Source organism: Rana temporaria, chromosome 2 (genome assembly GCF_905171775.1).
Source record: "Rana temporaria chromosome 2, aRanTem1.1, whole genome shotgun sequence".
NCBI lineage: Eukaryota > Metazoa > Chordata > Amphibia > Anura > Ranidae > Rana > Rana temporaria.
Genome location: NC_053490.1, coordinates 70,019,367 through 70,032,043, shown reverse-complemented (window position 1 = coordinate 70,032,043; position 12,677 = coordinate 70,019,367). Strand labels below are relative to the sequence as shown.

Sequence of the window (12,677 nt, the reverse complement as noted above, 5' to 3'; positions counted from 1 at the left end):
CAAAAAGCTCCCAGAGTTCTATGGTATAGCTAAAGCGTCAGCAAAGCTACTGGCTTTGAGGCTTCATTTGTCTCACTGAAGTTTTAAACCAGAGTCAAACTTAATTTCATCCTAGCCCACATCAGCATTATGGTTGTATCGGTAAGATTATATAAATTTATCCATGCCTTTTTTTTCCTCAGAGAGTAGGTGCAGGAACTGAACCACGCTCCACCTTATGCCTAGTACACACGATAGGATCGATCTGCGGAAACGGTCCGGAAGACCGTTTCTGCGGATAAATCCTCTGGCGGATTTTGATCTCATGGTTGTACTAACCATGAGATCAAAATCCCCGCGTAATTCCCTCCGCGGTGACGTGTCGCGCCGTCGCCACGATGATGACGTGCGCGACGCTGTATTATAAGGAATACCACGCATGCGTCGAATCATTACGACGCATGCGAGGGATGTAATCGGACGGATTGATCCGCTGTGTCTGTACAGACCAGCGGATCAATCCGCTGGACTGGATTCCAGCGGATAGATTTCTTAGCATGCTAAGAAATTTTGATCCGCTGGAAATCCATCGCGGGGAAAAATATCTGCTGGATCGTACACACCAGGGGATCTATCCGCTGAAACCGGCCCGCGGATAAATTCCAGCGGATAGATCCTCTCGTGTGTACGGGGCCTTAGAGTTTAGGGGTGTGCTACGTACATAGTGGAGAGTTCAGGGATGCAGTACATACCGAGTGCAGGGTTTGGGGTGTGTTATGCACAGAATGCAGGGTTCAGAAGTTTCCCTTTTCACAGAATGTGGAATTCAGGGGTGCCCAATGCACACATTGCAGAGTTCAGGGGTGTGCTGTGTACAGAGTGCAGAGTTTAGGGGTTCCACCACGTCCAGCTGAAAAAAAAGCCCTGGGTGCGAGGGCCACATAAAAATTCCCTGGTGGGGCAGATTAGGCCTGCGGGCCTTGTGTTTGACACGTGCTTTAGACTGAACCATCCAGTAGGAGATGAGAACCTGTCAATGAGCCATCCACTTGTTTCTGGAAATGTCCCCTTAAACTATTGAGGTTGGTAAACACAGGATTTTCATCAAACAGACGATTGCTTTATACAAAAGGAAGTATTAATGCTATATTTATATTATTATTTTATCCTTGACTATACTAAACAAAGCAACCAGTGAGCAAACTTTTTTTTTTGTATGTGTTTTTACAATTATCAGTACATTGAGAGATCTTGTCCTGATTCACCTCAGTACTTCGTTTTTTATAACAGAACATGTGATGAATGAATTGTGAAAGGGTCACAATGGAATATGCAAACAGAGAGAGGGGAAAGTGTCATTTTAGTGACAGGGATTAGAAGACAGTTCAAACAAATAGAAAGTACATGTCCATGTGCTATCATTGCCAGTCACACAGACTTGAGAGGAAACAAAGCGGTGAGTTTGTAACATACTTTTCTCCTATATACGAATCCCTTCATCAAGCTTTCTTTTAAGACCTTTACCTTGATCACTTTATTATATATCCTGAATATATGTAGTATTTAATATTTTCACTACTTTTATCATACTATAGTATTTATCAAAGAGAAATGTTTGCCTAAATCATCCTTTCATATCCTTTTTCTGCCGAAGGGGAATCATTTTTAAGGGCTCAAGGACCCTGTTTTAAACCAATTCATCGGAGGTCAGTGGGTACAATGCCTCTGGCTATGGTGGTCATTCAGATAAATACTCCTTACATTGGTGGCCCATGGGAAAACCCTTAAAGGAGTTAGAAAGGAAAAAAAAGATTTTGCCTAAAATTAATGTCTGCAAGGTAGACAGACAGAAGAGTGTAATGATTCTGTTAAAAAACAAGTAAATACCTATTAAATGTCTTCATCTATATCACCTCCGGCATTCTAGTTTCTGTTTTCTCATTCACTTCCTGGTTTGCGGCTCTCGTTCATGTAAGAACTACATTTCCCAGTATGAATTGCGGCACGCCCAGTAATTCACACCTCCTTGAAGTCTCTAACACGTAGAGAGCGTCCTGCCGCACAGATGTAGGGCCAGATTAGGGTACAAATACGTTACGCTGCGGCGGCGTAACGTATCCCATTTACGTTACACCGCCGCAAGTTTACAGCGTAAGTGCCTGATTCACAAAGCACTTACCTGTAAACTTGCCGCGGTGTAACGTAAATCCGGGGCGGGCACCATTTAAATTAGGCGCGTTCCCGCGCTGAACGTACTGCGCATGCTCCGTCCGTAAAATTACCCGACGTGCATTGCGCTAAATGACGTCGCAAGGACGTCATTGGTTTTGACGTTAACGTAAATGGCGTCCAGGGCCATTCACGGACGACTTACGCAAACAACGTGAATTTTCAAATTTTGACGCGGGAACGACGGCCATACTTAACATTGGCTAGGCCACCTAGAGGGCAGCCTTAGTTTTACACGGCGTATCTCGACGGAAACAACGTAAATTTAGAGCGACGGGTAAAGCGTACGTTCGTGAATCGCCGTAACTAGTCATTTGCATATTCTACGCCGACCGCAATGGAATCGCCACCTAGCGGCAGGCCTAGAATTGCAGCCTAAGATACGACAGTGTAAGTCAATTACACCTGTCGGATCTTAGGGCTATCTATGCGGAACCTGATTCTGTGAATCAGCCGCATAGATACGACAATCGTATCTCAGAGATACGACGGCGTATCAGGAGATACGCCGTCGTATCTCTTTTGTGAATCTGGCTCGTAGTTCCCAGGAGGGGGTGAGCCATTACTGACCACCGCAGTAAAGCCTCCAGTCACGGTGGTCAGTAAAATCAGACAAGCAGGAGGTGAACAGAACAGAGAAGAAATAGAGCAACTTCTGAGCAAAAACAAACAATGAGGAAGTGAAAAGAGGAATGTCTGTAGGTAAAGGATGCTTATTATGAAAAAAAAATTCCTTTACAACCCCTTTAAGCCAGCCATACATGGATCGAAATTCGGCCGGTTCAGTAGGGACCAGACAAATGTTGATCCATGCATGGGCAGACTGGTTGTACAGAAGTCAATCTATTAACCAGGCTGTTGAAATTTTTTCGCTCGATCAGCACCTTTGGCTATAGCTGGCAGAGCTTATCAGTGTATTTGGATCCTGGTTCAATGAGAAAAAATGAATTGTGTATGGCCAACTTTACATTGGTAGTCAGTGGGAAGAATGTCCCTTACAGTGGTTGTCAGTGGAAAGCATTCCCCTTACGTTGGTTGTCAGTGGGAAGAATGCACCTTACGTTGGTTGTCAGTGGGAAGAATGCACCTTACAGGGGTGGTCAGTGGGAGGGATGACCCTTACGTTGGTTGTCAGTGGGAAGAATGTTCCTTACAGGGGTGGTCAGTGGGAGGGATGACCCCTACGTTGGTTGCCAGTGGGAAGAATGCAAACCTTACGGTAATGATTAAAATGTCGCCCTTACAGACAGCTAAAAAGATCATTGGTGTCTTGCAGTTTCCCACAGTAAATAAGACTGATTTTCTTTATGCTGAGTGGTCCTATACTGATCCCGGTCATCCAACATTGTACTTGCTACTGTACCTGACCTATAATTGAGCACCTTCAGATATAGTACCTCTGGCCACACGGCACCCAACCCATTAAATTATTGAGGGAAAAAAGCTCATGTTTTTGGATCTGCACTGAATGATAAGTTAATATCTACTCTTTGGAAGATTTAATCTAAAGCCTCATACACACAATCTGACTTTTCCGTGGGTTTTGGTCCAAAGGACGTTGGCCGGGAACTTGTTCCGCATACACGCGGCAGAACATTTTTAGCCAACTTTCACCAAATCACGTGGTTTTTCAGCTCTTTACCGCCACCCTTTGGGCAACTTCTGCTATTGTTGTCTGATCTTTAGCATTGGTTCTGAGCATGCGTGTTTGGACTTGTGTACACACGATCAGATTATTCTCCATCGGACATTTGTTGCCGGAAAGTTTGAGAGCATGCACAGTGAACATTTGTCCGTTGAAAAACCGAAAACAATTGTCCGATGGAGCATAAACACGGTCGGATTGTCCGATAAAACAGGTCTGCCGGACCGTTGTTTTCAAAAAGTCCGATCATGTGTATGGACCTTAAGAGTAATACATAGGCTGCATTATTAATTCCTTCTTAAAGCGGTGGTTCACCCACAATAACAACATTCTAGCATTAAATTAAGCATAGTAGCGCGAGCTACAGTATGCCTTTATTTATTTTTTTTGCCCCGTACTCACTGTGTAATCCTATAGTGAAGATTCCGACTCCCCGCGGGGAATGGGCGTTCCTATCCAGAGGGAAGATGATTGACGGCCGGCTCTGGCGCGTCACGCTCCCCGAAGATAGCCGGAGTAGGTCTTGGCTCTTCACGGCGCTATACGGAGCCTGCGCACAGACTATGCGCAGGCGCCGTGAAGAGCCAAGTCCTATTTCGGCTATTTCCGGAGAAGCGTGACGCGCCAGAGCCGGCCGTCAATCATTTTCCCTCTGGATAGGAACGCCCATTCCCCACGGGGAGTCGGAATCTTCACTATAGGATTACACAGTGAGTACGGGGCAAAACAAATAAATAAAGGCATACTGTAGCTCGCGCTACTATGCTTAATTTAATGCTAGGAATTTTTTTTTTATAGGGTGAACCCCCTCTTTAAATGATAGTTTTCTGGATTTCATGGTGATCTAGTGGCTTCCAAACTACTTGTGCCATTGACCTTGACCAAGTATGCAGATTGAAGCCAGACATGAAAATACCTTTTGTTTTAAGAAGGCACTTCTGATTTTGTTGAGGGTGTTTTGGTTCCTTTTGGCCAACCTCACCATAACTTGCCAGGTTAAACTTTTTTATCGAAAAGCTATTTCAAGTACACTATAAAATATACTGTACATCCATTGTATATTCAATATCTTCTTTATCTATTTTATTCTTTAGACCTATATGTTACCCTTCTGGAAACAGCCTAATTTATGAAACATGAAGACAAACAACACAATCCAAGCAGCGATAGATCTGACGGCTGGTGCCTTAGGTAATAAATGATTATTGCTTCTACAATATTTCCTGCCAATTTCAGCTGTGTCTGTGGCTTGCTATGGAACATTTAGTCATAAGTATGAAAACAAGTTTGAAAAATAGGTAGGCATGCTAGTCACTGCAACCAATCATATTCCAGCTGTATATTTTGTAGCATCTATAATAATCACATAGTCATAAGTTTTTCTTATCTTTAAAGTACAACTAAAGGCAAAACTGCAGCTGCTGACTTTTAATATATGGACACTTACCTGTCCTGGGCGCCCGCGATGTTGGCACCCAAGGCCGATCTGTCCCTTGGCTCTCGGGTGGAGGCACCGCCATCTTCGGCCTTGCGGCTTCACTTCCTGGTTCCCTAATGCGCATGCGCGAGTCGCGCTACGTGATCCCACTGTGACCCTGCTTTCTTCTGGGACCTGTGTGTCTCCCAGAAGACAGCGGAGGGGACGGAGTATGCGCCGGGCGTGGCGTAGGTCGCTGGATTACACAGATATCTGCTCCCGCCTCCCCCTGAAAGGTGCCAAATGTGACACCGGAGGGGGTATTCCAAAAAGCGGAAGTTCAATTTTTGGGTGGAACTCCACTTTAAGGAGATTCAACCTCTCTAATTATGCTGGTTAGCATTGAAAGTGAAAGTAAAATAAAATCCTCAAATTTTGAGTTGTCCCCAGAAAAATAATAAGGGAGAAATGTTCCAATGGGGACACTAGTCGTGGTGACCTGAGAGCCCCCAAGGAATTCCCTTAATTTGCAGGGATTTCCTCTTCCTCTTCCAGGAGGAAGTAAAGAGAAATCTCTGCAATGGGACACAGATGGTGGAAAAAAATCTGACAGGGGGTTTCTACCATCATTTGCTCTATCCAAAATAAAAAAATTATAAAAAAAATTGCCTATAGTTCTACTTTAACTGACTTTAGTATCATGCAGAACTGGATTAACTCTGTGTGGCAAGACTGGGCACAGATGATAGGAGATCGCGGCAAAATCTTTGAGAATACCATACTCGCCTCTCAAAGTTATGGCGGCGTAGCGTATAGGAGATACGCTACGCCCGCCTAAAGGTATGTGAATCTAGCCCTATAACTTTTGCGCAAACCAATCAATAAACGCTTATTGCGTTTTTTTTTTTGTTGTTTTTTTACGAAAAATATGTAGAAGAATACTTATCGGCCTAAACTGAGGAAAGAAATCGTTTTTATATATATTTTTGGGGGCATATTTATTATAGCAAAAAGTAAAAAATATTGAATTTTTTTTTAAATTGTCGCTATATTTTTGTTAATAGCGCAAAAAAATAAAAACCGCAAAGGGGGGTCAAATACCACCAAAAACAAAGCTCTATTTGTGGGAAAAATAGGACGTAAATTTTGTTTGGGAGCCACGTCGCACGACCACGCAATTGTCAGTTAAAGCGACGCAGTGCCGAATCGCAAAAAGTGGCCTGGTCATTTGACCAGCAAAATGGTCCGGGGCTTAAGTGGTTAAGTGGCCCTTGCTCCTCAAAAGGTTGGGCACCCCTGCTTTAGGGGGTCAAACTGTGGCCAGTAGAGTAGAAAATGTCCTGGCATCAGTGGAAGTAAACAGCTTGGGGATCAGTGGGAGTAAAACAATTGCATAACACCTGTATTCAATAGGAGGAGTAATAGTGCCCCTTCATTGGTATTAGTTGAAGAAATAGTGTCCCATCGTGGGTATTGGTTGCAGGAATAGTGCCCCATCATCAGTATTGGTTGGAAGAATAGTGCCCCTTCATTGGTATTAGTTGAAGAACTAGTGCCACATCATTGGTATTTGTTGGAGGAATAGTGCCCTATCATCGGTATTGGTTGGAAGAATAGTACCCCTTCATTGGTATTAGTTGAATGAATAGTGTCCCATCATTGGTATTAGTTGGAGGAATAGTGTCCCATCACTGATATTGGTTAGAGGAACAGTATCCCATAATTGGTATTATTTGGAGGAAGAGTGCTTCATTACTAGTTTTAGTTGGAGTAATAGTGCCCCATCATTGGTATTAGTTGGAGGAATAGTGTCCCATCATTTGTATTAGTTGGAGGAATAGTGTCCCATCATTGGTATTAGTTGGAGGAATAGTGCCCCATCATTGGTATTAGTTGGAGGAATAGTGTCCCATCATTGGTATTAGTTGAAGGAATAGTGCCCCATCATTGGTATTAGTTGAAGGAATAGTGTCCCATCATTGGTATTAGTTGGAGGAATAGTGTCCCATCACTGATATTAGTTAGAGGAACAGTATCCCATAATTGGTATTATTTGGAGGAAGCATTCTTCATTACTAGTTTTAGTTGGAGTAATAGTGCCCCATCATTGATAATAGTCGAAGGAATAGTGTGCCGTCCCTGATAGTAGTTGAAGGAATAGTGCCCCATCATTGGTATTGGTTGGAGGAATAGTGCTCTATAATTGATATCAATGGGCAGAATAGTGCCTCATCATTGATATCAATAGTAGAGAAAGTGCCCAATTTTGGCAGGAATCATGTCCCACTTTTGGCGTCCAGTGTGAGGAATAGTTCCCCAGGAGCCGGATAGGGGCAGTCAAAGGGCTGTATCTGGTCCACGAGCCACAGTTTGGAGACCACTGCTGTATACAGATGTGGACCTTCAACATAATCCATCACCCATGTATGATTTTCTTGGAACATCTCTACCCCAGCGTTTTTGACAACAATTTACACCTTCAGCTAAATAAATCTAAGAAATAATATCGGTTGCAGACTTCCTGATGATAAACAGGTTAGATAATTAGAACAGGCTTTTTCCACAGACTTGTTACTTATGTGAGTATAAATGCTGAGGTGTGTTTTTCTGACACTAATTAGAACTAAATAAGCAACTTGGATAAGATCTCAAACATTTTCAACATTACAAAACAAGCCTAGCTGATTGTGACTCCCCACTTCAAGACATTGAGAGCAATTATAGTTTCCCCAATCGCTTTACCAGGAGGGGTTACAGACTGATTGTGGGCACATAATTGTTTTTCTAAAAAACTGTAAGCAAGTGACAATTATCTCAAGTCTCCGGGTTGTTACATATTGCACCACTTGGATTTGGATTCTTTATTCCAGCACAATGTGAGAGTATTTTAGGTGCTGTGACCTAATTAGATCAGAGGTTCATTATTATTTAGCTAGTGCTAGCGGAGCAGAAAATGAAGCAATCCACGCAAATAGAAATCGCATACCTTAGCTATTGACATCACAAGGCACCGCAGGAGGAGGCCACAGTGCAATGGCTGCATTTCCAGAACACATGCCAGTAAAGGCCACTGATTTGTCTCAAAAACCAAAGACTCTTTTATCACTATATTCCAAAATGATAACCAATAATTTTTTTTAGTTGATCTTGATGTGCTTGTGCTCCCTTACTGTCCAATTAGAGCTTTAGTGAGATCCTAGACAAGGTTGTATTGTGTATCTGCAGTGTAGTCTGCAGGGAGGTTCAAGACCTGGCTGTGTTGTCTAGCAGAGGTTCCTACAAGACTGGGTGGACAAAATTACAAATCCTTTGGAAAGTATACTAGTCAACATGTATGTACTTCAGCTGTGTATTTAGCCATTTTTCTGGGGTATCGCTTAAAGGGGTTGTAAAGACAATAATATTTTCCTCTTAAATTAAAGTCTGACAGTAGCTGATAAAGTAAAAAGTAATGTTTTGCATTATAACTAGTTTGATACCTGTTGAAATCGAGCCGTTTTATTCACCTCCGTCACTCCTGAATCATTATTCTCACTGGCCCGGATTCAAGTAGCAATTGCGCCTGTGTAACCATAGGTTACACAGCGCAATTGCTTACTTGCCCCGGCGTTACGAATGCTCCTGATTCAGGAACATCGTAACGCCGACTGCAGCCTAAAATCTGCGTGGCATAAGGCTCTTATGCCACGCATATCTTAGGCTGCATTCTAGCGATGACCGCTAGGGGGCGCTCCCATTGTGCGCAGTGTATAGTATGCAAATTGCATACTAACACCGATTCACAATGTTGCGCGAGCCCTGCGTACGCAATTTACGTTGTTTCCGTACGGCGTGTTTAGCGTAAGGCTGCCCCTTCTAATAGCAGGGGCAGCCAATGCTAAAGTATACCCGTCGTTCCCGCGTCGCGACGTTCGAATTTTACGTAATTTGCGTAAGTGATTCATGAATGGCGCTGGACGCCATTCACGTTCACTTTGAAGCAAATGACGTCCTTGCGATGTCATTTGCCGCAATGCACGTCGGGAAAGTTTCCCGACGGAGCATACGCTCGGCGCGGGAGCGCGCCTAATTTAAATGATTCCCGCCCCCTACGGGATCATTTACATTAGGCGCCCTTACGCAGGGCAAGTTTACACAGCGCACACGCAATTTACGGAGCTACTGCTCCGTGAATCGCGGGTAGCGCAGGAAATTTGCGGGGGCGCAGGGCAAAAACGCTGCCCTGCGCCTCCGCAAATAAGGGGCAAATCTACCTGAATCCGGGACATTGACTTCCTGGTTTGCGGTGCGCATTCATTCTTGCTACATCACGGCCTAATGGGAACTACAGTTCCCATTAGGCTTAGCCTCCATGCCTATGAGGGATAAGAGAGCATCTTCACGCAGGGCTGTAGTCATAGGGAGGGGGTGAGCACATTCTGCTTTCCACCATGCAAAACGGCTCAGATGCTGGTGGAAAGCAAGAAGAGGAGTGACAGGAAATGGCATTTTCAAACCTGGATTACTGTATTTTGGTGGTCAAAAGGAAAAATGAGGTAAGTGATATTTAAATGCTCTAGCTTACAGCAATCAATTGATCTAATAAAAAACAAACCTTTAGTGTTCCTTTAAGGTTTTAAGTAAGAAGATGTGGAGTTAATAAATAATAAATTCATAAAAACAATAAGATTAAACAATTGTTTCAGGTGGAACAGCATGTGTCCTAGTTGGACAGCCATTTGACACTGCCAAGGTAAAAATGCAGACGTTCCCCAACCTGTATAAAGGGCTCATAGACTGTGGTGTAAAGACTTACAAACAGATGGGCTTCCGAGGATTCTACAAAGGAACCGGCCCAGCCCTTCTCGCCAATATATCTGAGAACTCGGTTCTCTTCATGAGCTACGGCTTCTGTCAGAGAATTGTACGGAACGTTTCTGGTTTGGAAAAGAATGCGCACCTAAGGTAAGTGGCTAAATTAAATATGCATGTCTTTATCTGTCCTTCATGGCTGAAGATTTTATTTTTCTCTTTAACATTATTCCAGAAATAAGAACATTTGATGAGAAATCATTCTAATTAAAGGGGTTGTAAAGGTACAATTTTTTTTTTCCTAAATAGCTTCCTTTACCTTAGTGCAGCCCTCCTTCACTTACCTCATCCTTCCATTTTGCTTTTAAATGTCCTTATTTCTTCTGAGAAATCCTCACTTCCTGTTCTTCTGTCTGTAACTCCACACAGTAATGCAGGGCTTTCTCCCTGGTGTGGAGTGTCGTGCTTGCCCCCTCCCTTGGACTACAGCAGAGTCAGAGTACTGTATCTGGGTCCCAATATATTATTCTATATATTATTCCCTTCATCTTTTAAATGCCAGTAACAATCTGTCAGGACACACATCTCGCCGCCTCCCTTGGACTACTGGAGAGTCAGGATGCCCACTAACACACAGCTCCTTTCTCTACCTGCAACGTAGAGAGCATCCTGACTCTCCTGTGGTCCAAGGGAGGGGGCGAGCACGACACTCCACATCAGGGAGAAAGCCTTGCATTACGGTGTGGAGTTACAGACAGAAGAACAGGAAGTGAGGATTTCTCAGAAGAAATAAGGACATTTAAAATCAAAATCAAAGGATGAGGTAAGTGAAGGAGGACTGCACTAAGGTAAAGGAAGCTATTTAGGGAAACAAAATTGTACCTTTACAACCCCTTTAATGTATAACTAAAGGTAAAACTTTTTTCCATTTTAGATAGAGCAAGTGAGTGTTATAAACCCAGTCCATTTATTTAAAAAAAAAATTGCCATCTGTGTCCCAGAGTCTGTTGTTGGGAAGATTTCTCTTCACTTCCTGTCCCGTAGCCAAAACAGGAAGTGAGAAAAAAAATCCCTAAAAAGTGAGGAAGTTCCTGGTTGTCACCAGAACTAGTATCCCCATTGGAAGATTTCCCTTCTATTTCTGTTCTGGGGACAACCCAAAATTTAAGAACTTCTTTTACTTTTGGTGATAACAGTAAACAGAACAAATAGAGAAAGTGAATCTCCCTAACAGGGGCACAGACAGCAAAAAAAAAAAAAAACGTCAGGTGTTCTAATCCCTCTCAAGTCTATCAAGTACTGAAAAAATCCTACTTGCCCCATCCTTTTTCTATGTACTTTACTTATAAGCCACATCCCTCTCGGTGAAGCCCAGAGTAGCTCTGGTAACACAGGCAAAGAGCTGGAGGGATCCAAGACCCGAGCATGAAGCACCACCCCAATGGATCCGTAGTGCTCTAGTAGCAATTGTGGAGGTTCTTTCATAGTAGTTGGAGAAGCTGTGTGATATGCACTGGCCAGGCTGCCAATATACCGGTTCTAATAGTGAGAGGTCTTGCAGCTGGCTGGCCATACCTCTGCCCCATGAGGTGTGGCCTCACTGAGCTGCTGAGGGAGGGAAGCAGAGAAAGTTTTCTTCCCTTGGCTTGTCCAGGTATTGTATGAAAAGGATAAAGGGGCCTCCTGTCAGCCATTGCTATAGGCGCCGCGTGCCTCCTGTACTCCTGTCAGCCATTGCTATAGGTGCCAGGTGCCTCCTATACTCCTGTCAGCTGTTGCTATACAAATATACAAAAACAAGTCTCCTGCGCTCTGATATTTTTAGGAAGTACTATGAAGTGGTGCAGTTCAATTAAAAGTTATCATCTAGAGTCTTGCAGCCCTCCTCAAAATCGTGGGAATTCATGAAACTATAAAAGAGAAGAAAAAGAGCGGAGGGCGCACCGACCTTGTGTGATACTGATAAAATATATTTATTCAAATATTAAAATCAATGGTTATACTCACAAAATTGGAGTTAAAATCAGGCTTTGCAGACCACGTTAGCTCTGAGGAAAGGGGTACGCCCCCGAAACGCGTCAGCTATTACATCAACTGGTTCAAACGATTATTCGTGTTCCACTGACGATGCTGGACATCTGCTGTACTCTTTTTTAAAGCCTGGTTTTAACTCCAATTTTGTGAGTATAACCATTGATTTTAATATTTGAATAAATATATTTTATCAGTATCACACGAGGTCGGTGCGCCCTCCGCTCTTTTTCTTCTCAGCTGTTGCTATACCCCCTTCTGAAAGTGATCAACTGCAGATCGCTTTTCAGAGGGCAGCAAGCTTGCAGAGGGAGTTAATTGTTTTTTTTTTTTTACATACAATAATCTGAGCTAAGGCTACCATGACAACAAGCACCATAACATGCCACTACGGATGGGGATCCCCATTTGTCGAATCAGATTGAATTGCAGTCCGGTGTATACGAACAGGTGGTCTGTTTACATCCGACCACCCATAGAGGAGAGCAGGCTGTTTTCTGTGTCCGCTCTGCATAAGCGGAATGGATATGGACCTGCCATCCACCTGCTCAGCAGAGATCAGCAGACAAATTGGCCGCTGAGCAT

The 12,677-nt window shown here is 43.4% G+C and overlaps 1 protein-coding gene across 5 annotated transcripts in view; it reads left to right on the top strand.

Moving 5' to 3' along the window:
- LOC120929121 (mitochondrial ornithine transporter 1-like) overlaps window positions 1-12,677 on the top strand; it is a 55,990-nt gene that overhangs the window by 23,598 nt on the left and 19,715 nt on the right. For 4 of the 5 annotated variants that reach the window (XM_040340355.1, XM_040340354.1, XM_040340351.1 and 1 more), the window contains exons 2-3: window positions 4,948-5,044; window positions 9,956-10,214. In XM_040340355.1, coding sequence (XP_040196289.1) covers window positions 4,990-5,044; window positions 9,956-10,214 — 314 coding nt within the window. In that variant the 5' untranslated portion in view covers window positions 4,948-4,989. Of the gene's footprint in view, window positions 1-1,288; window positions 1,436-4,947; window positions 5,045-9,955; window positions 10,215-12,677 lie in introns of those variants that run through there. The other variant, XM_040340353.1, reaches the window with a different exon arrangement.